The following is a 21,060-nucleotide window of genomic DNA, read 5'->3' as shown; positions in this document are numbered from 1 at the left end:
GGTGGTCAAGTCTACGAATGTGCAATGCTGGATTTTTATAACATACCTCCAGCTTCCATTATGACCCAATTTGTAAACCAGAAGATGTGCTGATGTATGCGGGTGGGAGTTCCAAGGGCTAAGAACCAACTGGAAGGCTTGTTCATAAACAAGTTCTGAAATAAGAGCTGGCAGTGAAACAGTTGAGAGGGTGCCTCAGATCCTGTAGAGGGGGCAGCGTGATTTGTGCTGCCGACAGGGATGGGCTTAAAAAAAGCCAGTAGTTCAACTTCAGTTCAAGACTTTGAGATTTAGAGACCCAAAGGTTCAATGCCATATCTATGCCAATGGTTCTCACACCTCCCCCTTGCAAAAGTCACCTGGGCGCTATTTACAAAGTGTGGATACCTGGGCCCTATACCCAGAGATACTAATTTGGGTGATGCAAGTGGTCCAAGCACCTGGCTTTTGAGAAACACTGCTCATAGCAAATAGCAGCAGAAATCTTTGATTAAAAGGCCAAGATGTCCAAGAAATGACACCAGTGAGGTCATTACCTACAGACAGATCCCTTTGGAGACTCCACCATAATATGAGGAACAAAGTTATCCCCAATTAAGTTTCCTTTCCTATCTTTTCACAACTCAAAGTTTGAAATCAATGAACATTTAGTAATGATTGTACCAATTCTGAGGTAAAAGGAAGAGCACCAGGGATCTCAATGCTAAAAGAAACTAATTCCTTAAGAGGTCTGTGCTACATAGAAATCTGATTTCTGTAGTAATGTTATAGAGTTATAGTGCACAGGGTCTTGTATTGGTCTTTGTATAGTCTTTTTACTTTTGTATTCTCTTCCATATCATCTACTCTTTCCAGCTAACGTTTTAGAAGAACTGCAAAGAGGAAAGTTCGTCTGTACGTTCCCTCAGGTTTTCCGGATACCAGCATTTTCTGGTTTACACTGATACACAACAAAGTTATTTATTTATTTATTTATTTTTTGGATGCTGGAGACAAACATCTTTATTAAAGATACTACCAAAATTTTGGCAAACATTTCAAAACAGATTTGTAAACATAATGCTTCCCTTTTCAACTGGCAGCACTTTGAAAAGACAATACGATAAGACAACACAACTTGAATCAACATTAGTTCAAAATCCTTATATTTTTGACCACATAACTTATGTTCCCACATGATAAAACAAATGATAGTTTAAATCAACGTCAACAGATAAACTCCATGAAATGAAAGTTTGTGCTGTTTGATGAATCACAGTATGTTATGGTTAAATATATCCGCTCTTTTTTTATATTCCTGGCTCCCAGGATGAAAAAAAAAAATCTTTAAATATACATTTCATGTAGGTAATAGCTTCTTTGCATATCTCTCTTCGAAAAATAATACTTTATAGCAGTATATAAATAGGTTACCTACATGTTTAATTTTATAATTTTGCCCCAAAACTATAGATCTGTTTCATTTTCATAACATATTGATTTTGCCCAACATTAATAAAGCTGACGAACTGTTGAAATGGAAATGCTTTTGTCTTCCACAATAGAAGTAGCAGTTTGACAGAAAACAAAAACAAAAACAAAAACCAACCCCTACAGTAACACTCGTCAGTTGTTTAACCTGAGCGTTTGGCCTACGGAGAGTAGCAGCTTTTTTCCTCCATGCACGCTCACATCCACACCACCTCTGCACACATACAGGTCGAGCACACGCTTTCAGACGCTGGTAGGCCACAGTATGCTTCCCACTGCTCTAACCAAGTGGGAAGCAGTGTAGCTAATGATTAACCACACTATGTACACAACTAGCAAACACCTTAAGGCAACCATTGCAATGGGGGGTTAACTTGCAGGGCGGATTTGCTGTCTAGATCAAGTCAGGTTGTATGTACATATGTGTGTGCATAGCTATACACATACACATACGCCTTTCTATTTCTTAACCCTCCAAAACAATGTTTAATTTTTTTTTGTATTTTGTGCAAATTTCTAAATATTCTACCATTTAAGGCAAAGAGTTTGCATTAAGAAAGGTCAGAAAGTAGGCTTATGTTTATCCAAAAGCATTTCACCTTGCACATTACTGTTTGTTTTTTTTTTAAACACACATAACTTTGAAGTGTGGACATTGGATCCCCAATATCTAAAAAAAAAATCATTTCTAATGACAAGCATAAGTTTTTAAGGAAAAAAATTGATTTGAAGATAGACACTGGATCCCCAATATCTAAAAAAAATTATTTCTATTGACAAACATAAGTCTTGGGTGTAGGGTGAGGGTAGGGAGAAGGACCAGAAAAAAGCAGCTTCCAAAATGCAGGGAAGCAAAGTAAAATGGGAAGAAAAAAAAAACAAAAAGTAAATAACTCAAGTTTACTAATACTGAAACTTTCAACAAGCAAAGTTTCATTTTTTTAGAATCTTAGAGCAACTCATTTGGAATTTTAAATAAATAAGCTTAAGTTTATTCACATCTTCTGATCCAAGCAGAGATTTAGTGCCATGACTCTGCTTGCTGTTGGTCAAATTCACCTATTAGTCTTTTGATGTGAGCCAGCTTGTTATGAAGATACTCGCATCTATATTTTTCTTCATGATAATTGGGACTGGACTGCAGAGGAAAAAAACAGGGAGGAATTAGGTTGCAGAATTTGTAATACTTCCCACCCACAGGTCAGAAAACCCACAGTGATGATTCCTACCTGCTTGATCTTCTGATATTCTTGTAAGACTTCTTCGTGAACATTCTACAAAATTAAAAATTAAAATTAGAAGTGAACAACTTTTCTTTTTCTTCTTGGCAATATAAACAGCTAACACCCATTCAGTAAGGGTGTCGGAAATACTGATGATGGGAATGTAAATTGGTACAATCTTTAAAGAAGGCAATTTGGCAACTGCTATCAAAATAGAAATGCAGAACTGACTCAGCACTTCCACACTTCTCTTTCAGATTTGCTTGTGCCTGAGTGAAACGCTGTGTGTACAAGGTTACTTGCTGCAGTATCGTTTGTAAAAGCAAAAGACAGTACACAAATTTCAATGTCTGTTAGCCCATACAAAGGGATACTAAGAGGCCATTAAAAAGGGGGAAGTGCTTCATGCACTTATCTAAAGTTCTCTAAGGTGCATTATATTGTTTAATGAAAAAAGCAAAGTGCAGATGATTTATACAGTTCGGTATTATTTGTTTAAAAGGGGAAACAGAATGATATATTCTAAGAATTTCATTACTTCTAAGATGCACATTTCTTCTCATTTTAATGAGATCAGATAAATAATGTATCACAGTTTAACTTACTGGAACGTAAGACCATGGTACATATTGTAATTGATGACATCTTAAATTCAATTACATATGGCACATACATGAATTTGCTTGTGTCTGTACATCTCACAAACACACAGACCTCTGAAAGAATACACTGGAAACCAGTACTATTGATGGCCTCTAGGGAGGGATATTAGGTGGCTGGAGAAAATGGCTAATACTTACGTAACCTTACGTACTATGGATTTAAGGGTTTCCAAATGCTTACATTTATTCTGCACAACTCTATAATCACCTTGTTTTATGGAAGTGGATTTTGAGGAAAGTTAGATAACTTGCGCAAGTCACACAAATATTAAATGTACAGCTGGGAATCAAACCCAGGCAGTCTAGCTCGCAGCCTCCTCCTAACCACTAAGTAGTCCCTGGAGTTAACATTTTAGTTTAAATATAATCATGGTACACTGGTAAATAACTATATATAAAAAAATAAACCCCAAACCACCATATCGAGACCTCTTGCACCCTCAAACGCTAATTCCTCTGGCAAAGTCTTCTATAACTCTAGGCGGCCTATTTAAAGATTAAGGCCCACTAATGAAAGACACATGAGTCTTTAGGGCACAGATGCTCTGGGGCTGTTTTCCCCATTGTGGGAAACCCATTCATTCTCTTATGTAGATTCCTGTCACAGCAACAGCAGTAGGCAAGAATGAAGGCACCATCTATGGCTGTGAAGCGTGACAAGTTCTGTGGCCGACACAAGGAAGGAGACATTCATTTATATTAATCCTTTTGCTTGTTAACTATGAGAACAACCAGTACACGGGTCTGGCTTCTACTGGTTTGTCAGCTGTGGTAATACTACTACTTAAAGTCGGGAAGTGAAGACAGATTAGTATGTGTTAACAAATGTCAGTCTTTTCTTTACTTAAACCCCAGATCTCTGTGGTATTAAACCCCGTTTATATTTCTTGTCTATATCTTCCCTATTCTATGCCGGACTGAGGTTTTTTTTAAATGTACTCGAAATAGCAATTTTGGGGACTAGCACTAGAACTAGCAGCTGTAGTCTGAGTTGGCAGTGCAATCAAGTACCTCAGTGAATCCCAAATCCAACTCTTTTCCCCTACTTAGTTGTGTTTGCCTTTTTTCTTGATACTCTTTATTATGTTATAGTAAAGATAAAGCATATATTACATATTTTACACATACTATGCTACAAAAAAGTTATTTTTTTCCCATTGACAGAAAGAGTTCATTGTATTTACTTATTTTTGAGAACCATTTCAAATATTTAGTTTCCTAGCTAATTTTAAATGACGATCAGAAGCTGCAGAGAGGCTGGTTTGCCAGAAGACCTGCTCTGAAGGCCAGAAGGGTGCCTGGGGATGGGCCAGGCAGAGAACAAAGAGGGTAAAATATGGAAGTCAGCCTATCTAGGAGCAACCATGTTTACCTGATACTCTTTTGAGCCTGGAGAAAGCCGCTTTCGTTGTGCATCTAGCTTGATAAACCTTCTAGCTACAGTCTCCATCCTGGCGTGCAAAGCCCTGTACTCATCATACTCAGCATTGAAGTCATCCTTGTAATTTTGGCGTTGCTCATAGGAGACGATAGCAATATATTTTCTAATAAGAAAAAAGAAATAAGATAAATGGAGAGAGACTATAGAATCAACATGATGCACAAGCCTGACATTTAAACCAAAAACTTAGAAACTGTATCCAAGCACGTATCCCTAGATTGAATGCTGCCCTGCCACTGTCTGCCCCCATGTCACTCCTTCGGATGACTTCCAGGTGAAATTATCCCACAGGACAGCTTAAGACCTTCAGTGAAGGAAAGTAAATGTGAAAAAAACATGGTGGCAATGGAATTGAATTGTGAGTAGAAAACACCACTTACACAGATTTAGCTTCCCAAACCTTTCTCTATCCAAAATAATTCACTACCACACTAGTGGCAGAGGCCAACCCATCTGTTACGAGTCACATGGAAACAGAAGGCCTCGGTGGGAAACATGAAGCCAGGAGAGTGTTACACAGTCACTGAATGCTGAAGTCCAAGCTCTCTCTAGATCCGCTGCTTTATGAGAGGAGGTCTGTCTTTCGGCCTTTTCCACCTGCTGCCAGCAAGGTGCCTCTGGCTTCTTCCTTCTACCTCTTTCCTCCCACGTTTGACTAGGCAAATGTATAAAATACAAACGAGTAATTGTCTTGTTTTGAAATGAGAGACCAGGGGAAAAAAAACATATTTCTCTAGTTCTTTTCAACACTTAAATATCATAGTCCATGTAACTGAACATCAGTGTATATTATTATTCTAATTTACTTTCTTAATAAAAATGCCATAAATCTGTTTTACTTTGGGTTGTGAATAACTTTAGGAAACCGGTGAGTGAAGGCCATTTTCCCAGAGTGTCAGTTTATTCAGTGGTAAGCAAATTAAAACAACGTTTTAATATTAAAACAAAGTTAGTATTATTTGTTTGTGGCTCTGGCAAGTGGGATCACACCAGGATCTGGCCTGGGTCTCTGTACTCTGTGCTCCTGTCATGGAATGCAAAATTCCCTTGACTTTTTGAGAGAAAAATTGCGATTTCAAAGCAATTTCAGGCAGGTAGCAGGCTTTAGCATGCCCCAGACATGCCTGTATATTCTGGACTGTGGGAAAGCCTTGGAGTTCAGTCCACTACGAAAGTGGTTTTAGATAATCTCACCAGTTTTATTCAAAATGAGTTAGCAAAATGTCTAGCTGGAAATGTGAGAACAGTGACGCAACTGTGCAACCTCAGTGTCCTCACTAATATCTTGATCCATGCAGAGTTAGACAGCGTGCAGCTCTACTGTTCTAAGTGTGACAGAGACAGCAGTAGAATGCAGATTTAAAGCGCCCTGCTGCTGTCTTTGCTGTAAAAGGCACGGGCCGGCCAAGCAGAGCAGCAGTCCTCTCCTAGACAGGGCTGTCCTGACTGCGCACCAGCGGAAGCCCAGGGCGGGAAAAGAGGTTCCTGGGGATACGCATCTGTAAGCAGAATGGCTACACTGCTCGTGAAACTCAGGCTTAATTTGTCATATAAAATATCCTTCCTTCTCAAAAACATAACTGAGGCTACACCCTCAGTATTTTAATAATTTCCTTAGGGAAAAGTACCAAACTGGCCAACAGTTGTGCTGCTATTATAGAAGATTATTTGGTTATACTGGCATTTTAACGAAAAGCATTTCACTATTTTTTAACAAAAACTGTTATGGTTCTCTGGTTGGCTCCTAATGCAGGGATGGAATAAAATCTTAAAGGTCTTGGCTATTTTCACAGCCACAAGTAATAGAAGTATTCTTATTACATAAAAATTAGGAATATTGTGGTTTAAGTATGAATTATTCAGAGGCTGATCATTAAGGTTTTATTGTATGTCTTTTTGGTTTTCTTATGAAACAACTGAAGTTTCAGTTCTGTAATTTTGGTGCTTTTTTTGAAAATTCATTCTTTCTGACCACTTTAAGAAAATCTATATTTATATCAGTTTTGGGATAAAATAAATTAAGCAAACAATCACAGAGGTTATGTATTTTCATGATATTTAAGAGCCAGAAACATGACAAACATACCAAAACACGCTGAGGCAGATGTGGCAACCATACTTAGGGAGTTAAAAACAAGTTTTTAAATATAGAACTGGTTAAGTTGACGAAACACAGCAACGTCCTGAATCCATGGGGACGGAGTTAGAATTATTTTTTAGTCTCCCCACATGATTTTGTCACATATAGCCAGTCTGTATCAGTATTACAAAAAAAGGGAAATTCAAAATCCATCACAAGAGAATGAGAGCACAGTACTGTAGTTGTCATTTGAGGGGGCCAACTTTCACAAGACTTTTAAGAAGTGGGTTTGCAAAAGGAGAGGTGAACTCCCTCAATCAGTGGAGCCAGGCGCTGTCCCCCAACCAACCCTTCCTGGGCCATTTCAGTGGTGGTTGCTTTTCAAAGCTCCCTCAGAACTCTAAAACCATACCACCTCAGATAAGAGAGGACCCAGCATGGTTTCTTGGGTTCTTTTTAGTTCAGAGATGATAACCAGCATTATGGTTTCATGCTGTATCATTCCCCATTAAGTATAGCTTTCACACTACCGTTAAGCAAAAGTAACACATTTTAAGTATAAAATGTTCTCTACTTTAGAAATGAATGTTTCGTGGTACATGGAGGGCTACACAACATAGTTTAACTTTGCCCATCATGAGATGTTACTAAGAGAGAAAACTCAAGAGTTCAATTTCCAATCTACATTCAAATTATTTTGCCCATTTGTTCATTTTCAAAGCTATCCTGCAGTCAAATCTGTTTGCTCTTCCACTCTCTGTTTTTCCAGGCTCTTGCAACTTAATTATTTCTTCTTACAGAAGCCTTTGAGTCTATAAAAAAGCTAGAATTACATGTACAAGTTATAATTTCTGTGATAACCAGTTACAAAAATGTCCCCAGCTCAGCATTTAGCAACTTGTTGCCATAACAAAAACATTATAACCGGTTCTAAAGTGAAATGATCAAATTTTACTATTCTCTCCTTTAAAAATTAGTTTGATTGCAGAACTTTATTTAAATGAAAATCAGTCTATCTCTACTTTGTATTACCTGTGGAGGGTTAAGCTCTTTATCAGTAATAAACTCTCTTCAGGGGGAATAAGTGAATGTGCATTGATAGACTGTCAGCTTTGAAGAGTCAGATCCCTGAAATCTTCCATAATCAAATGCCTGGCCTGGCCCCGGAACAAAGGACAGGCTTCTCTATACTTAAAGGCCAGGCAGCAGAGCTCAGAGCAGGGGGAGACACAACCTGCTTAGGCAGACAGGGGTGGATTTGGGACGAGCAGGCTTAATGGCAGCCTTTCAAATGCAGGGGTGGCTCCAGGACTCTATTTCTGGAACTTCTTTTCTGATTTGCAAATTATGGGAAAAGAATTTGCAAACTTTCTAAAATTAAACAGTTCTCTCCCATTGGCAGACGTCTGAACTTACATCAAATAATCTGGGAGTTCAATTGTTGAAGAAGTCTCCGTGGAGGCAGTGCAACCCTCTTTAACTCCTACAACGAAGAAAAAAATTCAAGCTTTCACCAAACAGTATGGTTATAAAATGCCTATAATTCTAAAATAGATCAGAAACATCTGGAACACTCTTCCTCAAATTCTGTTCTTCCATCTCAATAAGCAACAGTGAGCAAGGAATACAATTGAACACGAACAATAGAGGCCCTATGACCAGGGCCAGCAGAACTGACGCCAGGCATTGAAAGCGCCCTGGCTACTGCAGTGTCTGCACAATAAAGGAATTCCATCTTAACCCAAGGTCAATCTTCTATTCTTTCCATAACAGTTGTGGCATCTGCCCAGCAATTCAAAGATTGTGGTGGCAGATGCAGCCAGACAATGGAAGATACAAATTTTACATCAACATCTACTTTTCATAGGATTCAAACAAGGCAGATGAGACAATGAAGTCAGGTAGCAGACTGCTCCGGTCACTGCATTTCACTGCTACCCTCTGTGTATGCAGACAGTGGAAGCTGCGAAAAGTCTTCCTGTAGCAGTTTAAAGTAATTTATTTTTTATTTTATTTTTATTTTTTTTTAAAGGTTTAATTTATTTATTTGACAAAGAGAGACAGCCAGCGAGAGAGGGAACACAAGCAGGGGGAGTAGGAGAGGAAGAAACAGGCTCCCAGCCGAGGAGCCTGATGTAGGGCTCGATCCCAGAACGCTGGGATCATGCCCTGAGCCGAAGGCAGACGCTTAACGACTGAGCCACCTAGGCGCCCCAAAGTTTAAAGTAATTTTAAAAAGTCATTACTGAATTGCAATTTATGCTCCTCCTATCTCTACATCTCATAATACTACAGATTTGTTTTTAAAAGGGCAAAATAAATAAATAGAAAAATAAATAGACTGCCAGTTATCCAGAGATATGCTGTGAAAGTGTGTAAAATCCCTGTCCGTATTCTATTTGTGTGCATGCACCATTTCCTGAGGGTATGTTTAGACTTTTTATAGGGTAATTTTTTATCATTCACAGTAGAATTAAATTAATAACTCAAATCCTAACCCTGCCCGCTGGCAAAACATACATGTTCAATATAAAACAAAAGTGAAAATTTCATAATTTCTTGGTTTACTATTTTAAAAGACCAAGTATAGTAAATAAATTATGCAGACTCTGTGGCCTTATTGTTCACGGTCCTGTGTGTGTCTTTGACTCAAGCCTGGGTCTTTTACGACAGCCTGAGTCTTAAAGGCGAAGGCATTAAGTGCATTTCACCTGGCTGCTTCTTTGCTACAAACACGGGATAAATTCCGGTAGATTCAGGGGCTGTGGGTCTCAGTCTGTCCTCAGTATTTTGTGATAATCTCCATTGGCTTTTAGAGGTACTATGTCTTCAGTGGAGGAGTCAAAGACTAGGTCTGCTTCTCCAGGCCTCCAACTCTGAGAACACTCAAACTCTGCTGTAGGTCTCAACATACTGGGACCCAATCCCCCCAACACCAGCCTGATTCAGGATCACCATCTCCAGGGTGGGAAGTCTGGAGACAGGGATATAACCAGGAACGTGGCTTGCTAACTCTGAACACAAGGTTTGTTACATCTTGCCTTTTCCTGACCTAGCAAATTGAAGCACAGTAGTACTTGAAGGGAAAAAGCTTACACCTACCTCTTGGGCCACTATACAGCACCATACTGATCTAAAAATTGCAACAGTAAGCTTTGATGTGCAGTATACTCAGTCCAGGTCAATGAAGGCACTGCATCATACTATTCTGCAAAGTTTCTCTCATGTGGTAAAAATGGTCAGTTAAATTTAAGGATTACAGTATTATGGGCAAATTACAGAAAGACAAGACTCCTTAAACTCTATTCATACAGGACCTTTTCTAAAGTTGTATTTTCCTAGAGAATTTTGCTTTAATTAAGCTGGGTTTAAAATTGGCAGCAATGCTAAATGATGGGCTTGAATCTTCGATGTGCTGGCATGGGGGACAATTAAGTTTTAGAGGACAACTTTTTTAAAATAAGAAAAATAGAATTTTGTCTCTAGGTGTTAAAGATCATTACATCTCAGTAAGTGGTCTTTCTATGGACTAGCTTTTCTTTAGAAATAAAGCATTATTATAAGCTTCTTTGCATCTTAACAGATCTGGCTTTTAAAGTTTCCAAAAGCTTGAAATGGTTAAATTTTACTAATAACAATTAATACTAGTTTACTAAAACAGTGTTCTTAAAATTGAAAAGAATTTCTTAAGCTTTATCAAGCAAATTGCCAACAGCCTTACATAATAAGACAAACTGCTTTCACTCTGAGTAACCATCATGTGATGGATCTGCATACACGATCTTACCTCGTCTGTTTTATGAAGAATTTGACATTTCCCCTGTGTTAATATTAATTAAGGCAGGGGTGACCCTGTTTCTTTGGCAAAGAAGGAAAAGAATTATTTTTATCACTAATTGTGTGTCTGGTTAAATTAGTTCAAGACTGGCATATAATAGGTCACATTGAGGTTGCGCAGTACCCTGGCAGTTATGGAAAAGAGCAACACTGCCTACCTTCTCGAAGGGGGTCTCAAAAGGATAATAAAGTCATTTTCAAATGACTTATCTTATTCTCAAATATAGAATCTGTGTTTAATAGTTGGCTAAAAAGTGACCGAAAATGACTGCTGTTAAATGCAAGAAAAAAATCTGCTCAAAATCACAACACTAAGATTAATAACAGAAGGTCAATGGATAAAAAAGCAATACTAATTATAAACAGCATAATCTCACTCATGATTAGTTTGCTCCGCCTGTTCATTGAACACATGTAGTTAGTTTTACGAATGTAAAATATACCTTCATTGGAATCTGGACTGGAGTTGTTCAGCTTGGCAATTTCTTCTTCTCTTTTAAGGTCCTCTTCCTTTTCCTCTGTCATTTCAATGTCGTGCTTTTTAATTTGGTCCTTTTCCTTGTGTTTTTTAGACTTCTTTTTGGACTTTTTGTGAGACATTGAATGGTTTTCTTCCATAGGCTTTGGACACTTTAGTAGAACTGAACCAGGGGGTAAGGTTTCCAGAGAAGTCCTAGAGGTATATTTATCTTGCTGGTCCTCATAGATACTACTGTTTTGACTAAAACTGTCAACAGGTAGGTCTTGAGTCCCCCGGCCTTCTGGAGTGCTAGGGGAATTGGAGTTAGAGTTTACAGTCTGAGGAGGATTGGAGACGGGCAGGTGGGTTGGAGGCAGCGGTGGAGGGGTAGGGATGGCAGCAGCTGCAGGGGGCGGCAGGTGGCCCGCAGCAGATTTCTCACTGGTGGGATTCAAATGGCCATTTAATGTTGGTGGTACTCTGTTTGTCAGGTGAGATATTCGAGCTTTTTTATTCATTAAAGGATCAATGAAATCTGAATCTAAAAGCCGTTTCTGTGGGGAGTGGGTGGGGAAGAAGCAGAAAAAAAAAAATGAGCCAGTTTGTATGAAAACTCAACACATGCATAGCTGGTTACCATATGAACAACTGAGTAATTGTACTCATTCTTAAGTTTATCACTGGCATTGTGTTAACCATTTTGCAAGCTTAAGCAGGAATGAACAATCCACAAAAACAAAAGGGAAATAAATTCTCATGTCTAACATAAAAAGGGAGAATCTGGCAAATATGTTTCTTAGACTACTTATACTTTCTGATCATATAGCCACACCCTAAGTTCTTCGAGAGACTATGCCAATTTATGTGGACTATACCAATTCAGAGAGTATTAAATAGAAGTAACTTTTTCCTCTGTGGACCACAGCTGACCTAGTTATATTAAGAGAGAGGAGAAAGTAATTCGTATCATTTCACACTGTCAGAACTAAGAAGGGTAGGTAAAGGGCAATAAAAGCCTACACTTTATCTCCTCTAATGTGCTAATAAGATGCTCCAGTTATGAGTATTTTGGCTGTCATTTATTATTTCACCTGTCTTAAAATGGGAACAGCCAGCACCTTCAAAGTAATTTCTCTAAGTATCACCATCACTGCTGAAATGCTATTCAATTTCTTCCCCGTAAATATAGCTCTTCAATGGATTGGTCTTAATGATGAGTCCATAAAAAAGATATGGAATTAATGTTTTAAAAATTTAAAAAAATTATGCTAATACTAGCCCAATCCAGCAACAACATTTAAGTTAAAAAAGAGAATTCAGATAGTTGAAAAGTACGAAGCATATGTAATGTAATGACATGGCCTAAACTTCAGCTTGGAAGAAAATAATAATCATCCCATTAATTTATTCTGTTTTCAGTTTAGCATCATTGATTTGGCAGCCATCATATAATTAGATCAGAGTATAAATAACTTCATGGTAGTTGGCATTAAAAGTGAGGCTTCTACAGACAATGTACATGCAAGGACAGAATTGCTTTTATTTTGTTCTGCCTCTGTTCCTCACAATAGGTTTCTAACATTTTTTGATATATGAATAGCCTTTCGCCCACAGCATGCTTACTGTTCTCCACACATCTGTCCCATCTCCCTAATCCTTGGGAGGAGGGTCCAGAAAGAGGAGCACTTTGTCAGTAGCACTGGGGTAGATAGGTCTGTTCCACTGTCAGTCTCCAAACCAGGGAACCAAGGAATCTCTTGGGGGAAATTTAAAGCTGGAAGGAGTGAGGTCTAAATGGAGTATTCTGATTGGGATCGAAGTTAAAAAAAGTACATTAAGGAGACGTATAAAAATGACAGAATTTTTTATTTGCTTATTTTAAAAACAGTTTTCCCCAAGAAAAGTTTTCTCGAACATGTTTCAGATAATATTAAATATCTTCAATTTTCTGTATAATTTGAGACTGGCTATGGGACTAAGTAACTCTTCCAGTTAGTGACCTAATGGAAAAGTAGATAATCTTATAACACAATGTAAACTTTAAATATGGAAAAGCAAAGTAGATATTATGCACTTTGACACAGAGGTCTGGGCTGTGAGCTGGGACCTGAATTCTAGATGGAGCTCTGCCGTGAACTAGCTAGCTAGCGATGTGACTTTGGGTAGGCAAGCTATGCAGCTTCTCTGGGCCTCATTTCTCTCATGCATAAATCAGACCACCTGAACTAGGTGGCCCCTGAGGTTCACTTCAGGGCTCTGATTATATGATTTCATGAATACCTGAGGGGAAGATGCAGCGTCTCGATTAGAACATACAGGAGATTCTGAACGGCTGGTGCTGGCAGTATTCTGAGATGGATTTAGTTTTCTGTAAAGGATACACACGCTCTGGTTATGGAGAGAATTTTCACATGTTTGTGATAAAAAGCTTACCCTTGTTTCTTCCTTCCCAACACTAAAATAACAATGACTAAAATTTTTTTTAAAGGAAAAAAAATTTACCTTGAGAGCACTGACTCTAATGACCGTCTATCTATTTCACTGTATCCAGGCCAGTCCCTTTGAAGTTCTTTAAAAACATAATCCTTTAAGGTATATGAGAGGTCCTTTGGATTCAGATTTGCTACCTGGTACATGGTGTGAAAACAGAGCATTAGATCTTTTTGCTACCTCCCAACCCAAAACAGGGAATATTTTGCATTTACACTGAAAATAACTGTACCAATTGACCCCAAAGGGACTGAGAGTTTTGCATATTGCCAGATCTCAATAAATGCTGTTTGACTTCATTTGGGAAATTAAAACTTTATATAAGTAGCTAAATATTTTTTCCCTGAACATCCACTGTTTGTCATATTTCTACTGAAACAGCCTACATTAGGCAAAAAGTGGAGGGAGGTTTATTTATTTATTTATTTTTACTTTTTAAAATCAAGTTCTTCTAGTCTAAGGAGTTAGGTTTAACAACTTCATTATTTACTTCTGGTCATGAACTCCATTACTTTTGAATCACAGTAAAAATCCTTGATCATTTGTATTAAGTAGAAACCAAACAGTGCCCAAATGTTAGGTTATAAACTTTCCCTTCAGTAATCAGCAGAAATTACCTCCATAAATAGTATCAATTCTGATGCCCTTGTCTGTCATTTTCTTGGCTTGCTAAGCCTGCTTCTCGTGGCTGCCAGTTCTCCTAAAGAACCACTTACTAAAAGTCCTTGAAATTCCCGAAAACCAATAAAAGGAAACATACAGCAAAATAACCCCCAAATTACTGTTATTAGTCAGCCAGTTTATTCTTAAGTGTATCTTTCCTTATCGTACAACTGCAATTCCTAGGATGTCCAGGCCTTGATTCCATTAACAATACAAATGTATGGATTCAGGTGCCAAACCAAGAGTCATTTTTAAGGCTGGCAGAAAGGTATTCCTCCTGTCATTTCCTACTGGAATGGTCTTTTTTAATCGCTTCACTTCTTTCTGTGTCCTTTTAAAGTACTACCAAATGTATTATGATAGTTCATGCTTTTCTTACAGCTTAACATTAATGTTAGGCGTAAGATTCACATTTGCAAATACATTAGGATGAGATACAACCAGATTTCTCAAAGGGAAAAAATAACAACAGTGCTTAGCTTTCCTATTATCCTTGGGACTACATAGACTTAATGCCCCACCTCTTCTCTAGGCTTCATAATGGGACCTTCTTCTGTTTTCCTCCTCCTCTCTCTTTCTTTTCTTGTCTTTTCTGTGCACTGTTCTATTTGCTAGACTGCTTAGGCCCTATCCTCTGTCCTGTTTTCTTCATTGTCATCATCTTCTCCTAAGATTATTTCATTCAGCCCCAAGGCTTTCTTTTTCTTTTTTTATTTATTTAAGTAATCTCTACACCCAACATGTGGCTGGAACTCATGCTCCTAAGCGCAAGAGTCCTTTGTTCCTTCAACTGAGCCAGCCAGGTGCCCTAGCTCTAAAGCTTTCAACAGCCAATCGATATGCTGCTATCTCCTAACTTGTAACTCCAGCTCCAACTGTCTTCTGAACACCAGACCCTTACATGTAACTAACGAACATCTATCACCATTTGGATATGTCTAACGGACATCTTCCAAACAGAATTCCTGATTCCCCTCCATACACTTGTTCCTTTGCCATCCCTCTCATCTCAGTCAATGGCTCAGTATCCATTCAGTTGCTTCATGTAGTTGGTCTGGGTTAGAATCCAGACACTGGCATTTTTTTAAAGCTCCACAGAAGATTGTAATGTGCAGCTAGGATGAGACTATGCTCTAGATTCTGCCAAATGATCAACACTAATGACACTCATGTCCCATTTGCTGCTGAGTTAAGCACACCTACACTTTAAAATCTTTATATACATACACATAATCACATAACTACGGACATCGATCGATAGTAGCCTCTGTGTGAATGACCTGCCTCTGCCAACATTTTGCCACCTTATCCTCTAACCTAGAAGGTAATTTACAACTTTCCTGGAGATTCAGTCACCAGGTATTTTGTGATTTGTAACCGGAACCTCCCTCCTTCCCCAAATAAAAATTGAAAACACAGACACCCTCACCCTTATTCATTCTTTCATCCTGCCTTTTGAGCTCTTAAAATTGTTATGTGACATATGGATTTAAATTAAGTGTTTCCAAAAAGTACTCAAATAATTTAGTAAGATCCTTGAGAATGACCAAGATACTCTGGGGACTGGTTAACCCACAACTGGAGATTTTGGCTTTATTCTTTCATAACATTTAGTATCATGACTTGAATGTAAGAGAATAAATGAAAAAAACAGACTTAAAAGTGTTATTCTCTGAATAGTTAATGAAAATGTGCAGGTCTGTATTTTTTAATGGTGAAATTTAAGAATTCTAGAAATGTTATTGCTTTAGAAAAAAAAATTATTTGAATGCTAATCAATATTTATGACCCAGAATCAATATGAAAAGTATAGGAAATTACAGTCTGACAAACTAGCAACTTCAACACAATTAATGATCTACTTTTATACTTAAGCTTGTGATTATAAGGCAATTGATCAAAGCTAATACACATTCATATCCCTTAATGAAGACAAGTGAATGATCTCAGCATACTCAGTGGTAGAAAAAGGCAAAGTAAAGGGCATGCAGGGCAAGACACATTTGAAACTTGTTGGTAAGAATATTCTAGCTTATATCAAACAAAGACTGATAAAAATAAATTGTACAACTTCACCTATATCAACGAATACTACAGCAATAGTTCTGGTGATTCAAGACCAAAAAGAGACAACAAAAACTTCTTACTTTTTTAATGGAATTTCAGAGCAAAATTCGTTTAATCCAAATGAAGATAATGACTTGAAATTTAATTTTTTTAAATTAACAATTCAGTAGGCTCTAACTTATAAAACCTACTATAAATGCCTACAGTTAAATTAGTTTTTTAATTAAATGTTTAAAACAAGATGACTTAATATTCAAGAGTTATAATTCATATACCATTGATCAAGATGATCCTGAAATTTCTCTACCTCAAATAGCAACAACAGGAAGCCTTCTTAAATGAGCTTCTCAGCAAGAAAGTACAAAGAAGGAACTCTTTATACGGGTCTCACCTGTTGGAGAATTGCTCCGAGGGAGTTCTTGTCTTTTTGATTGACACCATCCTTCTGCAGTCGAGCCAGCAGCTCAGGTTTCTTGTAGGCCTTCAGTGCCAGTAAGTGAATCACTCTGTCCCTGTATGGCCGCTGAGAAACACTGTTACTGCCATGTGTCTTTCGAATCGTATTTGCAGGATTCATGGGGGTTGACCGTTTCCTCTCAGGTACTGCATCTGAAACAGCTTGAGGTGCTTTCCGAATTTGCACCCTTTTCCCTAAAGTCCAGTGGAAATGACATGTTACTCATATGCGGGTAAGAACATAATGAGCATCTCAGTTTACTCAACTGTGATTTAGTTACTCCTGCATTTCTGTAGGGAATTAAGGCCACTTTATTTCGGTTTTTACTTTCACTTAGCTACATATGGTACACAAGTGACACATACTGTAGCAAAAGACTGGAAATTTTAAGGTTGTAGGTAGTTCATGTGAAGTGGAAATAAAGTAATTTCTATGTTTACCTGTCCTATTTACAGAACTTACATACTATATGTCATTTCTTTGGCTGACAGAATATAGCAAATGTGAAACATGAGAAATACCGGTCGTATCTCACTAAGACCATACCTTTGGCTGAACTGGGAAATTACCTTAATCTCACAGATTCAGAAACCACAAAGAGGGGAGTCAGGCATAATTTGGGGTTAACATTCAGAAGGACATCCACTACATATATTCCTTTTCAATAGGCTGTAACAAATTTTAGGAGTCAAAAACCCAAACCAAAACTAACCAACCAAAAAACAATCTCAGAGGGCCAGACAAGCAGACATCTCCACTGCAGGGCTGAGGCTACACAGGTGAATTAGAGGAGTAGAAAATGGTAAAAAGGAGGCCTTCACATCATTCCTGCCAGGCAAGTACCATTTGGTAATTAACGCACTTTCTGCTTAAACTTAACATTGGTTCTTGGGCTGAAGTGACCTGGATACTACGTGGATATCCATATTCCTCGTTGAAGAAAAAATTAGAATGAAACTGTAAAAGACCCTCATTTGATCATTTCTGAGGTGGAATCTTTTAGCACCTAGTACACTCTGAACTTCCAACTCTGTGCCCTCTGGTTAAAGAGTGGGGAGAACTGGTAATGACATACAATGTGGGGCAAGTACATCAGGAACAAGACTAGCAACTAGAAACAATGGATAAGCAAAAACAGTCCCTTCAGTGCTCAGGTCTGGTCTGGTGTGGTGGGGTGTGAAAACAGCTTAACAGGGCAGGAGCTTTAATAGTAATTCTGTCCATGCTGGGGTCCTGAGGCCTAGCCAGAGGGGCTGTTTGTCTGACACAGTCCTGCCTAGAATAAAGGAGAAAGCACTAATATCTCACTGGCTCTTCTATTTTTCTACTTTCTGGACATAACAAAGTATAAATATCAGATCAAAATATTGCACAACAAAGGAACTCAACATTAAAGGAACACTGCCCAGTAGTAAAAAAAGCTATTAAGGTGTGATTAGAGTTTTGGAGATAGACTTAGATCTGGTTTCTGTATTTTTCTTAATTTAGAGATAGCTAGATCAGTGTCAGATGGGCAGGGAACTAATATTTACCATGAACCAATTAAGTGGTGGTGGTGGGGACACTGTGCTAAGACCTTTACACACATTAAGTCTCACAGTAACCTGTTGAAACAGGCATGGTCACACATCACAGATGAGAAAACTGAGGCTTTCAGTGGGATAAGCTCAAATGGTATAAAGTGCTCACTTAGCATTTGGAAGGTTCTGTTATTAGTACCCAAGTTTTCCTACATGTACTTCTTTGTAGGAAAGGTTTTAGGAACAAATGTCTCATGTCTGCCATTGCTTCATGTTAGGTTGTAAGCTCCATATGGGCAGGGCTGTGGCTGCTTTGCTCACTAGCAGACTTTGAATCAGCATTTGATGACTAGCAAGTATCAAAGTGAATGACAGTGAGAGAACAAGTAGACAGCAGAGGAGCCAGAATCAATGTGGTCTGTATTTTCCCACATTGCCAGGATGCCAGCGTCTGAAGAAACACTGAAATTTCTAATGTGGCAAATGCAAACTTTCCAGTCTACCACTTCTCAGTTGTAACAGTATTAACAAACAGTACTGTTCCTTGAAATTTTAATAGGAATTTGTGGGGAAAACAAAACAAAACAAAGCCAGGGTCATAAAAGTTTAGGAAATGCTATAAATTCCACACTATCCTCCCCCTTGAAACCTGTTTAGCTTACACTTCCCCAAACAAAGCTGACTACAGAGCCCTCCCTACCACTCTTCTCTAGGGAGGGGAGTGGCCAACGAATGTTTTTTAGCTAAGCCCACACATACCATGATTGATCATTTAGAATGAATTCAAGCCAGCAAGGAAGGCGAATAAAAATAAAAACAAAAAGTAACAGTACTACCAGTGTGTTCCAGGCTGCCCCTCCTCCTCCGTATGTCTGACCCACCTCTGATCCTCAGTCTCAGGAGAGCTCTAAGGTCTCCTGAGTTTACCCCCACCCCTCCCTGAAGTAAGCATAGGGCAGACAAATAAGGAAGGCTCATTTTGTCCCCTAAAAGGGGTGTAAGTATGATGCCTGACAAGAAATTAGAATCTAGTCAGGGATACAACAGCAGTGGAGTCTCACCTGGGGCCTAATGCTAGGCTGTTACTGGTACATGACTCTCCTACCCCCAGTACACTCACTTCACCTTTCTCATTTTAACTTGAGACTTGAACTCAGGACTCCGAGATCAAGAGTTGCATGCTCTACTGACTGAGCCACCCAGATGCCCCACTGTCACTTTTCCTTTACACAGCCAGTTATGGAGTAACCCACTTCTTTTAAATGCTGATAGAGCAATCCAGACACACTGGGTTTTATGCAAAGATCACTTTGCTTGCTGCCTCCCCATTGGTCTGTGCCTATTCAGCCAGGAAGGAGTCCTCTGGTTTAAGACAGGCTACAGGTGAAGAAAACATCAGTGCTCTAAGTAGTTACAGAACTGAGATGCGAAAGAAAAAAAAAAAAAGAAAGAAAGAAAGAAAATGTGAGGTTCAAAGTAGGCAGAAGACAGACTTTATTTTTATTTTTTCACATTTGCCTCAGAAAAGCCCTTTTAATAAAGCCTGTGGGAGAACCTAATTCTCTTCCCAGACCCAAGTGCTAATCAATTCCCTGGGCTCCTTATATAAACAGCAGCACTGGGTCTGACAGAGTTGGGTAATCTGGGACTATATCTGAACCGCTGTTTCATAACAAGGAGTCCACTTCTAGCGTCTCCATTTAATATGAGATGGTAAAAGTATTTATCTCTCTACCTAGTGGCTCTGAGTAAAAAATCCGAATGGAAGGTGTTAAAACAGTACATCAGAAAAAGCAGGGGCTGCAGACGTCTTCTGTGGTGGTTTTTCTGTTCTGTGGAACCTGACCAGAAGCTCTGGCAACACCGACCCGATGCTTTAAAAAACACTGGCAGGACCTCGATGAAGGGGTGACCGTCATGGTTAAATACATAGTCCACTGCGATGGAAACCATCTCCACCATCTGGCATTTATGCTCTTTTTTTCAAAAGGTTTATTATCTACACACACACACACACACACACACACACAGTCACAAAATGTTAGAACTACAAAGGACCTTTGATGTTACCCAATTCAAATACCCCTTATCTAATAATTGAAAAAATTAAGGTCCACAGATGTTAAATGATTTGTCCGAGATCATTCAAACATGTATCAACTCATTATAGATAAGGAGGATGGGGCAGAAGTTGGGAAAATTGGAAGAAGAATCCTAGAAATTACACTGGTTGGGTTATTTTATACATCTAAATAAATATTAACATGTAAATTTACAATTCAATAAATTCCAGAATTTAGGTAGAAATCAGTGAGCAGACATATTGGTAAAATGGAAGCAGTGGTAATTAGTGATTCTTGAGTTTTGTTTTGTTCTTTAAACAAAGTGAAAAGGATTGTAACACAACAGTGCTCACCACTGATACAAATTTCACGACTAGAAGCAGAAATATTCTGAAGAAATAATAACGATGTTTCCTAGGTTAAAGACTCTACTGCTCCTCTCCAGGAGAAAGAGATTTTTTTTTTCTCCCAGTCTACGAGAGGGTCTCAAAAGCTCATATTCCTGGGTGACTAGGCCAGGTGACCCTTAGGAGTATAGTCTTCAGGGGCGCCTGGGTGCTCAGTCATTAAGCGTCTGCCTTCAGCACAGGGCGTGATCCCGGCGTTATGGGATCGAGCCCCACATCA

At 38.6% G+C, this 21,060-nt stretch overlaps 1 protein-coding gene across 1 annotated transcript in view; it reads right to left on the bottom strand.

The window, feature by feature from the left end:
* Positions 1 to 955: 955 nt before the first annotated feature.
* Positions 956 to 21,060, bottom strand: part of ELL2 (elongation factor for RNA polymerase II 2) — a 70,352-nt gene continuing 50,247 nt past the window's right edge. Inside the window, exons 5-12 of the mRNA XM_045796450.2 lie at positions 16,785 to 17,044; positions 13,676 to 13,800; positions 13,454 to 13,541; positions 11,157 to 11,727; positions 8,293 to 8,359; positions 4,728 to 4,899; positions 2,700 to 2,744; positions 956 to 2,608 (exon numbers count right to left, since the gene is read on the bottom strand). Coding sequence (XP_045652406.1) covers positions 2,492 to 2,608; positions 2,700 to 2,744; positions 4,728 to 4,899; positions 8,293 to 8,359; positions 11,157 to 11,727; positions 13,454 to 13,541; positions 13,676 to 13,800; positions 16,785 to 17,044 — 1,445 coding nt within the window. The 3' untranslated portion in view covers positions 956 to 2,491. The remainder of the gene's footprint in view (positions 2,609 to 2,699; positions 2,745 to 4,727; positions 4,900 to 8,292; positions 8,360 to 11,156; positions 11,728 to 13,453; positions 13,542 to 13,675; positions 13,801 to 16,784; positions 17,045 to 21,060) is intronic.

This window comes from Ursus americanus, chromosome 5 (genome assembly GCF_024610735.1).
Source record: "Ursus americanus isolate L20-20 chromosome 5, mUrsAme1.1.p, whole genome shotgun sequence".
Classification (NCBI taxonomy): domain Eukaryota; kingdom Metazoa; phylum Chordata; class Mammalia; order Carnivora; family Ursidae; genus Ursus; species Ursus americanus.
The sequence above is the reverse complement of the archived record's forward strand: the minus strand, read 5'-3'. Positions and strand labels throughout refer to the sequence as shown.